General features: G+C 50.1%; 1 protein-coding gene across 2 annotated transcripts; it reads left to right on the forward strand.

Moving 5' to 3' along the window:
• Positions 1-9,702: 9,702 nt before the first annotated feature.
• SHOX (SHOX homeobox) lies at positions 9,703-20,443 on the forward strand (the record flags this gene model as incomplete). 2 transcript variants are annotated; one of them, XM_080363606.1, is made up of 5 exons in its annotated part: positions 9,703-9,976; positions 13,220-13,428; positions 17,748-17,805; positions 17,896-17,987; positions 19,454-20,443. In XM_080363606.1, the coding sequence occupies 5 exons, from the start codon at positions 9,703-9,705 to the stop codon at positions 19,697-19,699; spliced, it is 879 nt and encodes a 292-aa protein (XP_080219732.1). In that variant the 3' UTR covers positions 19,700-20,443. The 2 variants fall into 2 exon arrangements, with proteins under 2 accessions (XP_080219732.1, XP_080219733.1); XM_080363607.1 differs by having other exon boundaries at positions 17,896-17,984.
• Positions 20,444-21,240: the final 797 nt, after the last annotated feature.

Below are 21,240 nucleotides of genomic sequence, written 5' to 3' on the forward strand. Positions count from 1 at the left end.
ACTTTGCTGCTTCTGGTGCCAGCAGCCCCATCAGTATCACCCTTCCCCCGGTGCAGCAGCCGCACTGGTGCTGGAGAGTGGTCCCAAGACCTCCCAGGTGTTCCAGGACCATCTCCTCCCAGGCCTCCTTGGAGGCCAGCACCATCCCAGAGCCTTTTGCATCACACAGCCTCTGGGGGAGATGGCTCCTCTAGGCCAGAAAAAGGCTGCATGTAACCTGCAACCCCAAGCCCCTGCCTGTGCCATTGCTCTCCTCATGATGCAAGCAGCAGCAGAGCAGCTTAAATTGATCGTTTCGAAAGTTGGAGATTCCATGCGGCAAGCGCGGGGAATCTTTGAAACAGCAGTAAAGCGCATGGCAGAGTTTCAGTTTTCCCTGTGTTTCTAAGTCTGGTCAAGTCTAGTCTTCAAGCATTTCTAAATCCAATTCATCTACAGAAAGTCTGCACGCTTGCAAGTAATTAGCTTGGAAGATGTCTTTGTTGCTTCAGCCTGGCTCTGTATAATACGCTCTGGTGAGTTGAGGAATTTAGTTCACTTAGAATGGGGTCATGTTAAGAAACAAGCTTGCAGTCCTCAAATTGCCTCAGTCATTGGAAAAAATAAACCTCGCTTTTTCAAATCCTATTTACAGAGGCACAACGCAAGCCCCCATCAGTGTTAAGTGTTGTGACCTGCTGTGCGTGGTAGGTGCTCCCCAGAGCTGTGTCCTGTCCCATCCACAGGCAGTTCCTGGCGTTAAGTGAAGCCAAGGGTGAAGCGCTGACACAATATAAGGGAAAACCACAAGGACGGGATGTTCCAGGAGTAATGAAACACTAGGGAAATTAGGAGTGGGATGTATGTATATGAGAGACATTTCAATGTGCAATTCAAGGGCTGAGTGTATTAAATGAAGTTTGTCATATTACTTATCCCACTGATTTTCCTCCACCAGAGCACAGCTTTCTGGCTACTTCCACTCTTTCTTTTTTGTGCTAGACACAGGGCTGTGTTGCAGTGACAGGCAACCAAGCTCAGACAAAGCTGAGGGTGTCTTATCTGGATAAACATCCCTCCCACTGGCAGGTTTGCTGATGTTGTTTCACACCATAGAAAGCCGAGGATGTTTTGGGGGGCACAGCAGCCTTGCTGTGGGGCTGGTAACCCAGGGAACACTGCTAGCTCCAACCCACTAGGCTGCAGTCCAAGGGGACTACCTCACCAAAGGAGCTGGAGAGTACAGTAGGGTATTAGGAGCCTTTTCATGCTGATGCTCAAAAGGTAGAAATCCAGTAACCTCTTCCTCCCCAAAGAGGAAGAAAGGGCAGGGGAAGGAGAGGGCAAGCTGCTTCTTATACTCCCTTGCAGACCTCCTCCCACTCCATGTTATTCTCACCCCTGACTCCTTAAAGCCTCATTTGGCAAGGGACTTAAAAGCACATCGCACCACTGTTGTGTTACTTCTACCTAGAGCTACTGTTCCCAGGCTTCCCACCTCTCTGAGTCTCACCTACAATAATCCCTATCATAAGCACTTCTGCATAACCCTCCTCTGTACAACATGGGAGGAAGCCCTGCCTGCTGCCAGTGGTAGAATGTCTCCATTGTGGCCCCGTGCAGGCGCTGTATATAATCTTTCTCTGCCAATATATGTCTTCGTGAGCTGCCCCCCCATCCCCCTCCCGAAAATAAAACGACTATTCTTTTCTGTTTTAAGTAGGTTTCGTGCAATAAAAAACATTTTATTGCTTCCAGTAATTGGTATTTAATTTGCAGGCCTTTACAACTTGCAGAGAACAGACCGCTTTAGCCGGAGAGCTGGTATGTGTGTGCACTTTGTGGATTTTATTCCACTGGCACTTGCTTAGTTGACTGGTGTAAAATGATACAATTATGGTTTTGCAATCAGAAAGGCTGCAGATAAAGACCTGGAGAGATGTTATAGGGTCCTGGGTCCAATTTGAAGCAGCAGGCAAGACAATATAATTTTAGGGGGCGCTGCCAGCCTCAGACATCAAAACTTGACTCCTGTTAAGTGTTTTCCATTTTACTGTCAAAATATCAAAGGCTGTTATTTAAACCCGGAGTCTCTTAAAGTTGATTTTCTTTCTCTCTCCTTCTCCCCCACCTCTTTTTTCCTCTTTAACTGCCCCGATAAACTTGAGGTGAGGGAACCTGTGAAATGTTAGCTCCCTCGCTCCCCACCCCACCGTTCAGGGGCATTGAAGCCCGCCGAAGTCCTTAATCTTTTTTGGGGATGAAACCTCTCTCTGTCCGACCCCATTCCTTCTGACGGCAGCCGGGCGGGGGCGGCGGGGGGTCTCTGCCCGTCGGCTGCGGAGGGCGGCAGCCAGTGCCGAGGCTAGCTCAGGGCGAACCGGAGGGGACGCGGTCCGACCCTTTCTCAGGAGAGCTGCTGTACCCACCGATTTTCTCCCTGGGGTGTCGGGGCAGATCTCAGCAGGCACCGGCCGGCACACCTCGCCCACCCACAGCCTGCACGAGTGGGGACCGGAGACAAGGGGGGTGTCCGCCCTTCTGCTCTCTGGGGCACAGCTGCAAATCTGCCATTAACAATCTGTCCCGTTCTCCCGACGGGCCAGGTCGGGCCGGGCCGGGCCGGCCGCGGATGCAGCCCCGGACAGGGCAGCGTCCAACTCCGTCTGATCCGGGAACAGCGGGGAGCCGGCGGAGCCCCCGGCCTGGCCGCGTGGGTGGGGAGGGGGCATCCCACCTCTGCCGCTGAGCCCTGCCAGATCACGGAGTGGGGGCTCGCAGGGCTTGTGCGTGTGTGTGTCCGTGCCTGTGCACGCACGCCCGTATGCAGGGATCCGTCTGTGTGTGTGAGGGTGCGTGTGTGACTGCCCACTCGTGTGCGTACTCTCCAGGTCTGCGAGGACTTACGGACTTACCGCCGAACGGGGCGAGCAGACCGTTGAAGAGACCTTTCGAAAACACGCGTGTCGTTTCCAACTTGCTTTAACCGTACGGTCACGGCGGAGCTCACGCCGCCGTGGTGGAGTGCGGGTCAATGGGGTGCCCGCTGCCCGCTCCCCGCTCCCCGGACCGCTAAATCTCCGCGACCCCGCGGGGGCCTCCAGCACCCACCCCGATGCACGGTGCCTTCCCTCTGCCCACGACCGCTGGCAAGGAAATGGGCTAGCTGTACCTTATTCTTGCATTAAAATATAGGCAAATCCACGGGCTTCTGCTTGTAATAAACTCGCAAATGAATTATTCCTTCCCTTGAGTATTAAACTATTATCTGATTTAAGTTTACACTAATGTTTCAACAATTTCATTCTGGTAAGGGAAAAGGGATGGGGGGGGAGGAGAAGAGAAGAGAAGAGAAGAGACAGTTGTGCCCTTGATAGAACAAATAAATAAATAAATAAATAACCCCTAAATAGTCTTCTGTAGGAAAGAAGTTAATATACTCAATTATTTTCTGCAAAAGATCATAACATCTGGAAATTGATATCAAATGGTGTACAATCCCTGAGAGACGATAAACTTCCACTGTATAATATTTCCACTAGAAATCTTAATAATCCCATAAATCTTCCCTGTGAATTGGGAAAATGTAACAGTTCATTGAAATGCTCATTGGGAAATAATTGAAAAAATGTAATAGTTCACCGAAATAGTCGCGGGTTTTTTTCCTTTCTTTGGTGCTGTTGCTAACTCTGTGCATGTGTGTAAATATTCCTACTTCGTTTTAAAGACATACATGGAATATTCCCTTGAGCGCTGCATACCATAAAATAAAAATATGCCCTTTTGACTTATTAATCATTATTACAGAGTTCAAAATTGCAGCGTCCCTCGCACATTACTGAAGGAGGGAAACAATTCTCTCTGTGTGCATTTTGTCTTGCTAAAATCAGTACAAACTTTACAGCTCGGAACTTTTTTTCTTTCTTTTTTCTGCGTTTTTTCTAATGGACTTCCAATTCTGCTCGAGTTATCCAGGGCGACTAAAATCAAGGCGCTACTAGCCCGTTATGCTCACCCATTAAACTGTAATTAATTACAAACAAAAGAAATTGCTTATTGTAATTCACTACGTGAATGTTTAATTTTACACAAGTAGATGAGGACTTGAACGCGTCTAGGCTTCCTGTAATTAATATATGAGTAATTAATGTTGCTGGCAGTACGCGGTTTAAAAAAAAAGTAATAATTGTGATAGAGAAGAGACGTTGTGGGGGGTGTCTATGTGTGTGTGTGTGCGTGAGAGTGCGTGTTTGCATGTGCCTCCGTGTAGCAGAGAGGAGAGCATTTGTGTGTTTTTGTATTGAATTAATGTATCCCTTTGGTTGCGTTGCTAGAAGTCGGAATAAAGACAATTAAGCCCTTAGCATTTCTGTCACACTCCATTAATTACTGTAGCTGCTCCATGTCCCGACTGCTTCGTAACATATTCATCAGGTACGGTACCCGTCCAGCAGCCTCAGCCGGAGAAGTAGGCTATTGTTAGTTTAAACTATAGCCTTTCAAGTGTTCTTTATTTTACTTTTCATCCAAGATTGTTTTCCTCTCCTTTAAAAATGTTTTTCTAAAAATAAAACTCAACATAAATGTTTTAAGATTAGATTTGCAGGGAAACAGTTTAATTTTCACCATATGTTGCCCCAGCGGCGTGTAGATTAAAAAAAAAAAAAAAATCTTTCCACTGAAGCTACCAAAAAAAAAAAATCTAATATAAAAAAGTATTCTTCCCAATGCGTTTCCCTCCTGTGGGTCGTTTTACAGCCCCCAAATAAATCCTTAAGGTTGCAAGGAGGTAAAAAAAAAAAAAACAGAAAAAAGTGCCCTGATGACGGAAAAGCAAGTCCTGCCGTGATAATGTCCTTTATTAATATTATAGATGTGTAGTGTGCTGGATGGATCAATCATATCCATTCACAATCAGGATTAAGAGAGCCTATTTTAATGAAAATCTATTAGTATCTCATTTGAGACACGGATGTTGCTTAAATCAATAAACAGCATAAAAGAGAATACGACGCAGGTTTCTAAATAAAAAAAAAAAAATCCCATCTATGAAACGTGTTAAGGCGTCTGTAAAATCCTGAAACCCTCGATCGATACTTATAAATATTTAATTTTTTTTTAAACACAAATTGAAATCCATTAACACTGCATCTATTCTTATTATTAAAACAAATTGTCCTTGGAATTATGTGCTGTGGAAATGGAGCCAGATTGAAAGGGCATCCACTGAAATATGTTTACTCGCTTTCATGTAAACCAATAAAAATCTGCAGGAGTCTGTAGAGTGAGCAGAAAGGTTTGATGTACAATGTCCATGATTACAGTCTCTGAATTAATCAAGAGAGAGAGAGGGAGGGAGAGAGGGAGGGAGGGATGGAGATGGGGAGAGAGGACTCAGATATCTACTCAACAAAATCTTCCTCTTCAGGTCAGAGCTTATTAAAGTGTGGACTAAAACGATGTTTTTTCTGTTTGCTTATTTGCTCCAATTCGACGAAAATAAGCTGAAGCGGGGGGGCGCGGAGGGGTGAGAGGAAATCAGTTTCTCCCTACGTCATACCATGAGTCAATGTACAAATGTAAATTCCTCTTATAAATATGAAATCCAATACTTTGCCTTGGAAATGCTTAAAGCTAATGCAACGCTTAAACTCATTCATAATTATTCCTCTCGCCTAACTCGGAGAAAAACTCCCAGTGGTCAAGAGATCCCTTCGAAAGCTGAGTAAAAAAACATCACATGTATCGACACCACGCTAAATAAAAGCTTTTCTGCCATACCTGGCCCAGGGCTGTTCTCCGGCAGAGCGAGATTCCCTGCTCTCAAGCCTTAACCCTAAGCCTCGCAGTCCTGCCCATTTTTGAGCACTCGGGGCCACCCACCCCCGGCTCCCCTCGGCCGGCAGCCTCTGTGCATCCCTCCGGGACCCCGGGTCTTCGGGGGCTACGAGGAGCGGCAGCCGGGGAGGAGGCGGCGGCCCGGGGGCGGGCTCGGGTCTCCGAAGGGGACTCAGCCCCGTAAGGGCCGGCGGTGGGGCAAGTGAGGAGATGGGAAAGAAAGCGGAGTGGAATGAATGGGACCCCACCTCGCTTTTGTCCAGTTAAGATTCCCAGTAGGGAAGAGGGCTGCTGTCCGGTGCCCCGGGGCGACAAGGAGGGAGAAGCAGGATATGGGGGTACAGTGCCCCGCAGATGACCCAGGAGGACGCGCTGACAGAGGAACCCTTAACACGCCGCTGATACCCCGCCCTGGGAGGGAGTGTAAGGGCGAGGGGGTCAGGGAGAGCGGGGTGGCTTGTACCGCGGCAAAAGGGTAATCGGGGTGCCGAGCTGAGCCGGGGGCAGCTCTGAGCGGCGCTGGTGAGCTCTTAGTTTTGCGACAGGGTCCCAGGAGCTCGGTGACTGCAAGGGAATGAGGTTTGGACGGCAGCTCCTTCTCTCCCCGCCTCCCTCCATCCCTCCTCCCGAGCCCGTTATCAGGAACAGCAATGTGTAATTCCCCCATGCACCCGCTGCTAAAATTTGTAGCGAGGTCAACAATGACCCCCACCTTTGCCCACATCCGCATCACCCTGTCCTAGGTGTCCACACAGCCAGGGGCTAGGGGGCGGGGGGCTGGGTACGCTCCCCGCCTCCCCCTGCTCCCCGCCGGCTCATAGGGATGGGACGGGACGGGCCCGTTATTCCGCGCAAAGCTCCGCGGTGCAGGGAGCGCGCAGTGAGGACGTGCCCGCCCACGGGGCTGCCCGCGCCCCCGCACCCTCCGCCTCCTGCTCCCGTGGCGTGGGGCGGTGGCCGGATCCCCGGGGAAGGTTGCGATTTACACCGCTTTTTCTTTTTTCCTTTTCCCCTTTTTTCCCCCCCTTTCCCTTTCCGGTGCTTTGTTTCGCTTTTCGCTTTCGGAGTGAGTCTGAGGCAAGTTCCCCCCGTCTGCAGGGCTCCCCCTCGGCGGCCTTCCCCGCTGCCGTCGGGGGTGGCGGGTGGCGGCGGTCGCGGACTGCCGCGCAATTTGCGCGCCCGGGCCGAGCTGCGCCCCGCGGGCTGCGAGAGCCGAGAGGGGAACCGGCTTTCCCACAGCGAACCCCCGCGCTGCTGGAAAGCGGGAAGGGGGCGGGGAAGGGATGGGAATGGGACGGCGGGGAGGCAATAGAGCTTTTTTAACTTCTGTTTTAGGATGCTAGGATTTGCCGCTGTTCTTGGGGGCAGAAGCCCCGGCGGTGGCAGGAGGGACCAGGGGGGTCTCCGAGAGAAGCGCGGCCTCACGCTCGCGTGGGCTGAAGGCGTGGGGCTGGGCGCGGCGGGGGAGCCGCGGGGAGGAGAGCGGGACGCGGGCGACGGGGAGGAAAGGGGGAGATCCGGCGGAGGGGGATGCAAACTTCGGCAGCTCGGCGAAGCCTAAAAGCACCGTGCCACACCAGGGCTGGGGAAGCCGAGTTAGTAAATATTTATCCTTATTTGTTGTTCCTTGCGGGGGAGGCAGAGGGAGGCTGGGCACCGGGGAGGAGGGGGATGGGGGAGGAGATCGATGCCGAGCGTGCCCTGGGGAAAGTTTCCCCGGCGGCGGCTCAGCCTCAGCGCAGCCCCGTGGAGCGTCTCCACCGCGGGAACGGGTGCCTGTGTCCCCGCGTGTCCGTGTGTCCTTAACAGCCTCACACCGCGCCAACCAGAGTGTGTGACAATCCACCACCCACACACACAGACTGCATGAGAGAGGCACAAGCAGCGTGTCGTGCCGGAATCTTTTCTTAGCCATACGTTACTTCCACGTCTATCCTTTGCCTTTATTATTTATGTGGTGCCGTGTGATATACATTAGAGCCTCGGATTTGATTGGCGTTCGCGATGACAAGACCTGTTTGTTAAGTTGTAAGGCTTCCTCGGCTCCCTTACTTGTTAAATGAACTCTGGAGGAAGGATGCCTCCGAGACACAGCAATATAATAAATGTCAGGGATATCCGCAGTGCCGAGATCAAATGATCAATCCTTGTCCCATAGATAATCATTTTAAATTCGCACAGGGGGAGATTGATTTTTTTTAAAGCCCTTTATTAATTGCTTCCTCGATTATTATTTCCCCCCTCCTCCTGTGGAGGTGTTAACTCTGGTGCTGGGGGCACCTTTGGATTAATTAAACGTATTTTTAGTGTTTTAATGTTCTGCTAATTTTCAGAGCAGTTCCACGCTCCCCCGGAAAAGAAACAATGGCCCCTTGCTCCAGCAAGGAGCCTCTTTTGGTTGCGATTCAGAGCAGAGGGTGGCGTGATGATGGGCTCTGATTATCTCAAACTCGAGGTGAGGGAATGAGAAGGACGTAAAAAGCCAAACGACCAGAAGACAAAATTCCTCCAAATACCAAAGAACCCTTCGCGTTACAGCCCGAGGAAAAGAGACAGAAATAAATAGCTGCGAAGTCGACTCCGCTTGCGGATCAAACGGTGCGGAGAGGCGCTAGAAATGCCGGCGCTGTTATCTGGAGATGGATTTCAGGCAGCTATTCAAGCGCACAGAGTAATAATTATTCCGGGAGTACAACAAAAATAACAGCAGTCTACTAAGAACAAGGTGGAGGAGTTGTTGCCAGTCCAATCTTAAATCCGACAGATTATGTTTCGTTTGTTTTTGTTTGTTTTTTTTTTTTTTTTAAAGACGATTTAATGCTCTATTTGTCGTGTACAAACCCTTGTGTTAACAAATTACCCCTCTGCTGCAAGCAGCAGGACAGCTTTACATTCAAAGAAACATTTTAGGTTATAATTTTTCCCAACAGCACCTTCAGATGACACAATAACAGTAAACAAGAAAACAGAACCTGCAATGTTTACACGCATCTGGAGAGCCCCCCTACCTATGGAAAATCCCCTTCCAGCCAAGCAACCCCCTCCAAATCCTCCGAACACACCGACACGGATCTCCGCAACACCTCGCAACTTGTTTAACTGCAACACACGTCCCCCTCCGCGCACCCACCCACCCGCCAGAACAGGCAACACTTTCAAAACAGCATTTTTGGTTCGCTGATTATTTTGACCATTTAATTAAGCGAAATTAGCTAAATAGCAAATCAGGTAGCATTTCCAATGATTACAACAAACGCACATCTCCGGCTTTTTATTCATTACCTTTTTATTGAATACTCATTTTCTTTTCCTCTTGACAGCGATACATTTAATTGCAGGAACACAGTTATTTGATTAGCTGTGGGTCCGCTTTTACTCACAGTGTTGCCACGCACGGGATGTCCTTACAATCAATTAAGTCTTCCTCGACTTTCATTTCTGCAACCCCTTTACAGAATGCAGATACCTATTTTCATGTTTTCTTCTTCGCCCCCCCTCCCTTTTATTCCTCTCTCTCCCTCCCTCTCTCTCTCCCCCTCTTTTTCGCTTTTGCCTCCTTGCGTCCCTAAATCAAGGTGCAAAGATGCCAAAGAGTGATGAAATGAAAAGAAAGCCAATTGCTGGACTGAGGTGGGGGAGATAGCTGCTAGGAGTCCGCCTGCGACTATGGAGCAGTCAGTAATTGCTGGAGACAGGGAGAGCTGGGGGTTGGGCTGAGGTAGCCATGTATAAATAGTGTGATCTCAAATTGAAAGGCATAAATAACAGCAGGAGTGATCTAACCCTATACAGCCCATCTTCTACGTGCAAAAACAGCGTGCGGAGGACGGCCACATCTTCGACTGAAAACAAGTGGATCTCTGTGGATAAGATCACCGGGCAGCCATGGAAGAACTTACGGCTTTTGTATCCAAATCTTTTGACCAGAAAAGCAAAGAGAGCAGCAGCGGTAGTGGCAGCAGCAGCAAGAAGGAGACGATCACGTACAGGGAAGTTTTGGAGAGTGGGTTGGCTCGCTCTAGGGAGCTTGGAAACTCTGATTCTAACCTGCAGGACATGACCGAGAGCAGCAACCATTGCCCGGTGCATCTTTTCAAAGACCACGTAGAGAGCGACAAGGACAAACTCAAGGAGTTCAGTACGGGCAGGACGGCGGAAGGTAAGACCGGAGCTGGGAGCCCTCCGCCCCGCGACCCTCGCCGGCAGCCCCGGCCCCCTCCCCAGCCTCCCCCGCCGCCCCCGGCGCTCCGTAGCGGGGTGAGCCGGCCACCGCGGCCCCGGCCCCGGCCGGGTGAGCGGGCTCGCCTCCCGCATCTTGCCTCCCTCCTCCGGCTGCCTCCCTCCCGCAGCGGCGGAAACACACGCTTACAAACACATATGCCTGCATGCATAACGTTAACATAGCCGTGAAAAATAAGTCGCAACTTCGGTCCTCCCACCCCCTATCCCCGCCAGGCCCATTTCACATCCGAAATCGATCCCGTACGTTAGGCGTTCACTCGCCCGGGGGAATGGGGCAGCGCAGGACGTCAGACATTTTTTGTCTATCTGTGTGTTTTTGTACGAGGAAACCTTGCCCGGGGAGTTTTTATGCCTCAGAAGACCTGTTCTTCCTGCTTCCGGGCCGTCAGGATGCTGCTGCTTCTTCTGGGAGAAAGCTGGATATGGAGAGGGCTTTCCCTGGACATTTTGTCTTGTGTCGGTCAGCCTGTCCTAGTCAGAGGCTGCGGCCGGCGAGGAGGAGGAGGAGGAGAGGAGCCTGGCTGTGGGGGAGCTCCCTGGGCCCGGGCGAGACGGAGCATCCCTGCGAGACAGGCAGCGGCGGGCCCTGCCGCCCGGTCCCTCGGTACCCTGCCTGCCCTTCTCACCTGGGCCAGGGTAGCTCCGCATCCTCCCGGGCTGCAGGGACCGCCGGCCTGGTGGTAAAACGCCATTTCATCTCTTAGCGGAAAGAAAATTCAAATTAAAAATTATTTTTAGGCCGAGCAAGCTAAAAGCCCCCATAGGGTCGCAGAGGAAGGAGAAAATAAAGAGGGCGGGAGGGATTAGAAAGTTGAGAAAGTGTCTCTAGGCAAGTTAGACAGGTGGACCTGCCTGGGGAGCTACTGGCTAGCTTGGGGTAATAAAAAACGGTTAATAGGTTGGGGAACAACAACCAGTCTTTCAGCTGTTTCCTACCGTTTGATCTTGTTTAATATAACATCGAGCGAAAGGCAATTTAATTTACAGCCCAAACGCTTATTTAATATCCTCCTCTCTTCCACACCCTCCCCAAACAGAAGGTCAGGGTATAATCACATATTCGGGTACACATATTTCTGCACAAGCTCAGTACTGCTGATTTTCCTTCTCTGGTCAAGAGATGTTTTTAAAAAATGAAAGCAGGGCATGCTCCAGGAAAAGAAAAATCTAAAAAAAACCAAAAAGCGAATGAACGAAAAAAATCTCTACTACTCCCCCTTTTCGCTGTGTATCGAAATTCTGGCTTGTATGTTTAGCTAATCTAATCTATGGAGAGGGGCTGGGGGTGGGGATGGAAGGGAGGAGTTGGAAAAAGCTGAGATGCTTGTGACAGTTTAAATTCATGCCAGGTTTCAGTCTAATTTCAACTGATTCTGGCATGTGATTTCAGTCCCACCGATATGCTAGTTAATATTTTATACCTATCACAGACATGCTGTAGCTTCGGATCTCCGAAAGCAGACAGAGCTTTTGAACGCGCCTAATTTTCCCTGGGCATTTGTTGGGTTAGCACCCTCGTCTTTTCGTAGGGGTTCTCCCTACAGGAGAAATGCGAACAAAATGCCATTAAAACCAACGAGCGAACACCTCCCTTCGGAGGCCAGACCCTTCTCAAAGTTTTATACAGCCGATATCCAGCCCGGAGTCGGAGACGGGGAGCCCGGAGGAGCGATTACGGCCAGGGACGCTTTTCATTTCGGAAGTGAAAACGAGCAGCTCGGCTTCAGTCCCCGTCTGGCTTAAGCACAGATGCAGTTCAGGACTTTTCATTACGTTCAATTAACTTACGATTTGCAGCTAGCCATTTGGATTTTGGGATGCCCCTAAGTATATAGGGTAATATATAGGTGCATGCTCACATTTGTGTGTGCACATACGTACATATATATATATATACAGACGAACTACTTGTGTATTTGATGAGGGGAAAGGGTTTTAATTCCGGATCATCTGCAAATGTGGCTTCCCCCAACCCCAGCCCTACAAAGCCTAGAAGGTGAAGCAGGACAAAGGACGCAGCTGGGGGAGGTTTGTCCCGGGACTCCGCCGGTGCCCCCACTGGTTGCCCACCCCAGCGGGGCGCCCTGGGCAGGCAGGGGATCCCGGGGAACCGGTTCAGCCTTCAGAGGTGCCCCTTGCTCCGGCACCTCTCCTCTTTCGTTACAGAGATTTAGAAGAGGGCCAACGATTTAGGTCGCCTTACATTAAGGATGAGGCGGCGGGCGGCGGGGTGGAGAAGAAAACAAAAAGGAGGAAAGCAAGCTGTAAAGCCAAAACACGAAATCCCCCCTTCTTCCTCCAAGACCAAAAGGGGCAACTGTTTTCCCCGCTGCACCCTACCCCTTCTCCCCTCTTCCCGGGACAAGCGTGCACAGCGGCTGCCTCCGGTCGCAAGATCGTCCCGAGCCCTGTGGGGCTCCATGAGAGGGGGGGGGTGTTTGCTCTTTCAGAGAGCTTGCAAGGCACCCACGGTCCTTGAACCCGCTCCCCCTCCCCGCGCCGGGCCGTGCAGGCCCGCTGCCCCGGGGGTTTCGCACGCTGACAGGTATTTTGGGGGAAGGAGGGGTGATAAGGGGGAGAGGGACGAACAGTGTCAGTCTCAGGCACATGGAAAGTTTCTTTCACGAGGCAAATATTTCCGCCGTGGCTTCGCCATGACAGCAGTGGGGAGCTTCTTGCATAACCCTCTTTACTTCGGGACAAAACGGCGACGGAGAAACTCCCTTAGCCCGCCTTTTTCTACTGCCTGGAGGTATCGGGGGGCCGATGGTTTTCCTACCAGTCTCGTTCCCAAACTGCCCGTGCCAACCGGCTGCACGGTTTCCTCCTCATGCTGGAAAGAATATTATATTTATATATATATGTTTTTTTCTGATGGGGCATCAGCCAGGCAAGGCAGCGTTGATCTCTCCCTCAGCCCGATTGGACCCCCCCCGGCCCGGCCCGGCCCTCGGCCCCTCTCGCCTCTCTGGCCTGCCGGGGCCGGCCTGGGGACTCCCTCCCGCCCGCCGGTTGCCTTTGCAGGTTACGCTGCGTTTGGGGATGAAATGAGGGGGCGACTAAGAGAGGGGACTGGGGATATCCCCGGGTGCTGAGGAAAGAAACTTCAGAGAGGTATGATGGGAGGCTCAGTATCGTTTTCGCTTCCCCCTCCCGGCAGGGATCTACGAGTGCAAAGAGAAGAGGGATGATGTGAAGTCAGAAGATGAAGATGGACAGACCAAGCTCAAACAAAGGAGAAGCAGAACCAATTTCACACTAGAGCAGCTGAATGAGCTGGAAAGACTTTTTGATGAGACTCACTATCCGGATGCCTTCATGAGGGAGGAACTAAGCCAGAGGCTGGGACTGTCTGAAGCTAGGGTTCAGGTAAGAGAAAGACTCTGTTCCTGGAAACGTCCTCATCTCACTTCCTAACTGCCAGCGGATCCCAGCACAGTGCCCCGTTTCATCCAAAGCGGGGAGGTGAAGGCAGAGACGACATGTGTGATGGGGTACAACTCCGTTGTACCTGTCCTGCCAAATAATAATTCTGCTCTGTGAATATCTGCCCATGCCTTGCATTTCCTGGGAAAGTGGTTTAATTTTTTTTAAATTTTTTTTTTTTTTTAGGGGGGTGGGGCGGGGGAATGGAGGGGTAGTGTTGGTGATAGTGGTGACATGTCTCTTAATAACTGAGCAACTTCCTATTTTTATTTTTTTAATTATTGTAGTTTCCCTTGCAAATGTGACACTAACTCTCACTTAATCTTCACCTTCCCCCTCCTACCCGCCCCTCCCTCCTGCATATCTTTTATGGTACCGTTATGTTTCAAAAAAAAAAAAAAAAAAGCCCAGAAAACAATCGCCGTGAATAAGGCTAGACGGTTTGGGTGCTGAGGGACAGGATTAGCCAGAGATGGGGGAAAGGTGCCCCCTCTGATTTGCGCAGCAAGCGTATGAATGCATGGCACCCCATCTGGTGGACTCTCCCCGCGTCCCTCCCATCACGTTTCAGACACAGCTAAATGCCAATTAGCCTTCGAAACCTTGAAAATAAGTCCGGTTGTTGTAGTTTTGGAGCCATCAGAGACGTCTGTTCGGGTGCCTCCACATTGATTATTTTAAAATTCAGTTTTCGGTTTGATGTAGGGGAAAAATACCCAACTCCCCTGCCCACCTTAAGCCACTTCGGCATGCATCCCCAAAACAGCTGTCATGTAAAAATAGAAATAATTTACAGAAGCAACCTGTGGCTCTCTGAGCAGGCCTAGAGCAGGAGAAACCTGAAGGAAATATATTCTTAGGTTATAACTCTGTGCTTGGGCTAACAGACTCAAACCAAAACCCAAGAGGAAGATGTCACCCAGTGAACCCCTCCACTGAACAAAATGCCGTCATACCCTGGAGATAAGAGATGCACATGCATATGTATATCTGTTTATAAGTGTTCGTGTGGATACACAACGGTGCGTGTGTGGTTACCTGGGAGTAATTGGACGTCCTCGGTCCTGTGCCTATTCCCATCAGAGTGGGAAGACAAGAAAAAAGAGGGGTCTTCTTGTCCCTCCCCTTAACCTTGACCCACGGTGGAAAGCAAACGGCCAGGACCCCGCTGCTCCTCGACCCACTCAGAAAGACTTTGCCTGAGTAAGCGACTATCTCGCTTTAAACAAGGGCCTCCTGGAGGCATTTCCCGAAATAAATGGAGGTTTTGTTTGTTTGTTTTTGTTTTGTTTTGTTTTAAGGCTCCTTTCTCCCCTCAGCTCTTGCCTCTCTCTGTGTAAACGGAGCTGGATGAGGGATGGTGCCGGGCACTTGCCTTAGAAAGGGTGGCTTCCAGGGGATATTGCAGGGGTTCAGAGTGCTGCTGGCCTACTTTCTCCTGGAAGATTGATCTAACCACACCATATAAATTAATGAAAAGATTAAACTTTTGCTGAAGGGGACATCAACTCTTATGTCATCTTCCCAGATCTTCTTTCTTGGGCTCTGTAATATCTTTCCAAGGCCTTGATGTACTGTTTCTATAAAAATAAATTACTTGTAATTGAATTCTGCACTCTTTCTTTCAAGTACTTTATTACTGAGCAGCACCTTAACAGGATGTTCATACTTACAGGAAAATTGGTGCTTCAAGTGCTTACAGATCTTAAAACAGAACACCCCAAAAAACCCCCAACTGATTCAGCAGAGATTATGAAAGAGATAAAAAAATGAATTTAATAATCTTACAAAAGAGGTTTGAATGAATATAAAGCTAGAAATAAAAGACATATCAAGAGGGAGAAGAGGAGAAATGGATAATTAATTAGGAAATAAGCAGAGAGCTTGACATCCATCAAGAAATGGAAGCGGGGAAAAAAGAAGGGGAAAGCGGGAAAATGGAAAGGGTTTTTTTAATACTTTCAGAATTGTTCTCTAATTCCTATCTGGACCGCTTGTCCCTTGCTGTTAAAGGATATAGTTTCAATTTAGTGTGGAAATTTGCTGTAAATAAATTGAAGCTCCTATGGTAGCTAGTCCTTATTAACCTTTTATTTTTAGTGTTGTACTGGAAACTCATATCACCCAGCTGTCAGGGTTATAATTGAAAGTTATGAGACCATAGTGAGGAGCAGGCAGTAATTCAATTACAACAAATATCTTTGGGTTTATGGTGCAGGGCTAAATTAAATGTCATTATTCACTGTCTCTAATGGAAATCAAAAGGAAATCAGATTAGAGCATTTGTGAAAGAAATCACTGAGTGATCCTTAATGAAGAAATAACTGTCTAAAACAGTGTACTGTGCTTTACTTAGCATATTCAAGACTAATTGGAATTGATCGTGAATCACACCAAGCCTGATTTATTATCGCTTAACGCAGTGGCTAATTCATCACTTTTATTCCTCATAACCTTATTTTTTCATAGCTAAAGGGAAAGGGCACTTCGTTTTCCAGATTTAAATATAATTTCTGTTTGAAAGATGTTCTGATTTGCAAGAGAAGTTGTTTAAACGCTGCTTAAATTCCTCCTGACAATTTATACTCCTTTGGGGTGGAGGGGGGCGGGAGTGGGGAACACGTACAGGGAGATTTCCTGCAAGGATTTACAACCGTAAAAAAATGTATTATTGTCTCTTCTCACGATGATATTTTGCATGCTTTTTTTTTTTTTTTTTTTTTTTTTTAATATAAATCTCTAACGGCCCCGTTAAAAGGAGAAGCGTTGCGTGTTGTTAATCTTTGCGTCTTGCTCGTACGGAAAAAAAGAGGCTTGTGCTGTGCTGTGCGTTTCAGGGCAGCGAGGGGGCAACGAGCCGGCCCGGGCTGCGGAGCCAGATGCCGGGTTAGGATGGGGAGGGCTGCGCTAGCAGAGTCTGACGAGGAGCGTCAGTCGGTCGGTCGGTCCGTACCCTCAGTGCCCGCCGCTTCCCGCCCGCTGTGCGCTCTTCCCCGGCCACCCTAGGCAGGAGAAATAGTGCTCCAATTCAGGGAAGGCCGATTCCTACTTAAGAAAATCACTTAGGTACCCGAGGTAATTAATGCCTTTGGAAGCCTTTCTTTGCACTAATTACTCTGTTGTAAATGACCATCATTAAGGCAATTGAAGAAAGCTTGAAGGGAAAATTTGATGTAGGAAGTGCAGTTAGTATTAATTAACCGTATGATCTCTTGGCAAGTGCAAGAACATCAAAGGTTGTAGGTGTTTACTTAACTACAAGATTTTATCAGCTGTGAAAGTCAATGTTTGTCCGTATTCGGTAGGTTTTGGTGTTAGGATAAGGGTCCACAAAATATTTTGGTCCGTGCCTCTGCCGATTCTTTGGGGAGGGCTACTTAACCAAGCACGTCGGAAGGGGAAAAGTAATAAGGTCTGAAATGGCCCTGGAAAGAGGCAGGGGAGGAGCAGCAGCAACTGCAAGTTCTGTGCTTGTTTGAGTCAGAACGGCTGGAAGTGTGGCAGGATTATTGAATTACAGGCATTTCTCAAGTAGGTACAAGAACACTTATGTGAATCCCAGCATGCAAAGATGTTGCTCTTGTCTGTCCAGAAGTCTACCGAAGCATATTTTTGTTTTCTTTTCACGTTTGGGAAAAGGGGAATGATTCAGCCCCTTTTGTGCAAGTTCAGTATCTCGCATCTTCTCAGAGATTTTAATCGTTTCCAAGCCCACCTTGGGGGCAGATGGTCCTGTCGCTTAAGGACCAGACCCCGCAGTCTGAGCAGGTCCACGCCGGCTGTTCATGCCGGCTGTTCCCGGCATGTTTGAGGTGTGACTGGAAAGGGAGCGAGGGTCCCATCCGGTCTGCGTGTGGGTGTATTTGAAATGAGAGTGGGAGCGACCCCTCTCTCCAGTGGCACAAGGACCGCCACTGTCAGCCCGTGGGATAGGGGGCCTTGGAGACCTGGTGCGAAGCGGCCGTCCCCCCGGCTCCCCAGCTGCGAGGGCGCTTCTGATCTCCCAGGTTCAGCTCCCTCTGAGAAACCACACCAAAAAGCAGGAACCCCCCCCACACACACCTCAAATAGCCACACCGCAGCATATAGAGGGGCTCACTCCCCGCAGAGTTGAGCTCTTTCCCTCAGCTGCTCCCGAGGAAGGACCTCAGCAAAGTTGTGCGAAGTCCCTTGCCCTTCATCCCTAGCCCCCGAGACAGTCCGCTCTTAGGAGCTGCCTAGTCTACCTCCATTTTTGTTTCTTTTTTGTTTTCTTTTTACAGGTCTGGTTCCAAAACAGGAGAGCGAAGTGCCGAAAGCAGGAAAACCAGATGCACAAAGGTGGGTAGGGGGTGCGGGCCGTCCGGGAAGCGGTGGCCGCGAAGCCCCGGAGCGCCTTCACCGCTCACCCAGCCCTGTCTCTCCCCGCAGGTGTGATCCTGGGAACCGCCAGCCATTTAGACGCCTGTAGAGTGGCCCCCTATGTGAATATGGGAGCCCTGAGGATGCCTTTCCAACAGGTAGTTAGCTTCGGGTTTATTTTCCTTTCCTCGGCAAGCTCCGACCCCCGTTCGTTTGCACGAGAGGAAGCCGGACACTTTTACAAGTGCCATTTATATAGAAGTTGGCACGTATTAAAAACAGGCTGTAAAACTTCGTGAAGGAGCCCCCGTCCGGCTGCCGGGAGCTCAGCACCCCTCGGGGTCGGGAAGGGGGCTGAGCGGGGGGTCCCTCGGCCCTGGGAGGCGCCGCCGGTGCTACGGGTCCCCCCGCTGCCGTTGTGACGGGCTGGTACACGGCCCCGGGGCTGGCCTCCCGGAGACGCACCCTTCCTGGTGCAGGCAGGGCCGGTGGTCGCCCGTGCAAGTGCGTGGACGGAGCGTCCCGGCCCAGAGCCGGCCAGGTAGCTTCGGTCCCCGTCGGAACTGTGCACGGCGCTGCAGAGCGCTGCGGGAGGGTCTCCCACCCACTACGAAGGGGAAGAACTATGCGGACCCCTTGCCCTCTCGTTCTCCCCCAACTTCTCAGGCAGACTGTCGACGTCTGGCCTATTCCGACGGAGGCGGCTGCCCAGGAGGTGGGGAGGCTTTTCCCCGAGGCGCTGCCGGCGTGCCGGCCAGCAGGGACCGGGGTAGTGGCGGAGCGCAGGCTCCAGGGTCGGGTCCTTCACGCAGCGAGGCACAGACCCCAGGGGAACGCGCTGGGGGAAACCGGAACGAGGGAGATGAAATTCCGTCCCGGTTCCTGCCACCTCTCACCGCCGTTTCTGACTCTCCCCTTCCCCCTCCTTTTTTTTTTTTTTTTTTTTTTTTTTTTTTTTTTTTTTTTGTGTCAATTAATCGGGCAATCGATTTTTCCCAGCCCAAAGGGACCTTACACCACCTTCTCCATCTCAGAGACACGTGGAACTGACAGATTAATTGTATTGATTTTTAAAAAGACATATTTGGACCAAAATAATTAAATACATAAATAAACTCCCCCTCCTCCCCCCCCCATCCTCCTCGAACCTACCCGGAGCTGAAATCTCTCAGTCAACCCAAGGTGTTTGTGTAGGTCGAGAAAGCTCCAAAGCAAACACCAACCCAGTATATGAGGGACCCGTGGCCAAAGAGTTTTTAGCAACGTATAAATAAACACCCCTAGAAAAAAAAATTAAAAAAAAATTTAGCTATTTAGTGCTTGTTGGCGCCCGTGCATTTGGCCTTTTTTTTTTTTTTTTTTTTTTTTTAATATGAGGTGGGGGGTTAAGAATGTCTCTGTGCCTCTGGGTAAGCGTGGCGCGGAGATTTGCTACGCTGCGTGCCTGCCCCGCCCTTGCCTGCCGTGGGCTCCGCTAACAAGTTGCTCTTTCAGCTGCCGGACTCCCGGGAAGGGTCGAGGCGGGGATGGATGGATGGATGGATGGATGGGTGCGTGCGTGGGTGCGGGGAGGTTCCGTGTCAGTGTCCGTGGGGCTGACGCCGTGTCTCTGCCACCGCCGACGCAGGTCCAGGCGCAGCTGCAGCTGGAGGGCGTGGCCCACGCGCACCCGCACCTGCACCCGCACCTGGCGGCCCACGCTCCCTACTTGATGTTCCCGCCGCCGCCCTTCGGGCTGCCCATCGCCTCCCTGGCCGAGTCCGCCTCCGCCGCCGCCGTGGTGGCCGCCGCCGCCAAGAGCAACAGCAAGAACTCCAGCATCGCCGACCTGCGGCTGAAGGCCCGCAAGCACGCCGAGGCCTTGGGGCTCTGACACGCTTCGGTCGAGATCCCCCCTACCCCACCCCGCCCCGGGTGCCCGCGGCGGGCGTGTGTGTGACCCGCACGGACCGCCACTCTGACCCCCGGCTCCTCCTCCTCCTCTTCCCCGGCCGCAGGCGAGCAGCCCTGCCGCCTTCTCTCGTTTTTGTTATTTTTTTATTATTATTTTTTAATTTTGTTTGAGGTTTTTTTGTTTTGTTTTGTTTTGTTTTTTGTTTCTTTCCCCTCTCCCAAGGTCTGCGAGCGCTCGGCGGCAGCCTCCTCCCGCCGCTTTTCCTCGACCTCTCGCCCCCAGAGACTTCAGCGGCCGGGGGAGCCGGGCGAAGAGGGAGGCCCCGGCGGCCGTTGGAGGCCGTTGGCGGCCGTTGGTGCCCGTTGGTGCCGTGTGACACGGCGGGGGACTCTCCGCCGGCCGCGGGGCGAGGGCGCCCGCTTCCCGCCTCGGGCACACGGACACACACACACACGCAACAACCCCGCACCCACGAGTCAGAGACTCCGCGGAGGATAAAGTAGGTGGGAGGAGGGAACAAGGAGAGTTAAAAAAAACCCAAACCAAACCAACACACATACACATACAAAGGAGGAAAAAAAAAAAAAAAAAAGGAAACGATCTCTAAATTATGTTAATCTGTGAACATTGGGGACGCTTTGGATTTTTGACCCTGGCAAAAGTGATCGCTCCAGCATAACGTCATCTGCTGCTGTCAGTTTTGCTACCTTGTGCATGTGTCTAGCTAAAACACATTTTGAAGATCAGAAATATATTAGAACGAAACTAAACAAAACAAATAGTAATAATAATAAATAATAAATCCTTGGGGCTGGTCTCCATTAAAGATGACATTTCTTTGTTGCCAACAGTATTATTTCACTGCCATGAATCTCTTCCATCACTGAGGAGCTGCTGCAGAACTGGTTTGAATTTAAATGTGGAATTTCAGATCTGAGGCAAGGCAGTTTTTTTTCTTTCCTTAAAAAAAAAAAAGAAAAAAAAAAGCAGCAATAACAAAAAATGTGCGTCTCAAATGGCTATGTCCTTTGAAAGGAGAAAAAGAGAGAGACTAGAATTTACTAATCATTAGTGATAACTTGAAAGATGGGAACAATAAGAAATGCGCCTGTTTTGCCAGAATCACCTGAACTCAATAAGATGCATTGTGCCATAGAAACAGGTCGACTTTTCTATATTTTTTTTTCAAATGTCTGAATCTTTGAATTAAAATCTTGCTGTTTTACAGGATGTAGAAAGAATGACTTATACAACAAAGATGGACATATGGTTTTAAGGCATAGTATTGATGCAGCATTAATTTTAGTGAAATGCAATTAAGTGCAGTAAAGTGCAATACTGTAAATATTATAGAATAAAAGAAAAATAGCCGTACTTATTCTGTTAATAACCAATTCTGCAAGAACCATAACTTAAGTCCTTTATGCTCAGACTGGTACATTGCAGCTCCTTGCCAAAATGACAGTCTGAGTCTTCTATGAATGGATAAAATTATATGTATCACATACGGGGAAAGGCAG

This window comes from Nesoenas mayeri (genome assembly GCF_963082525.1).
Source record: "Nesoenas mayeri genome assembly, chromosome: 1".
NCBI classification, from domain to species: Eukaryota; Metazoa; Chordata; class Aves; order Columbiformes; family Columbidae; genus Nesoenas; species Nesoenas mayeri.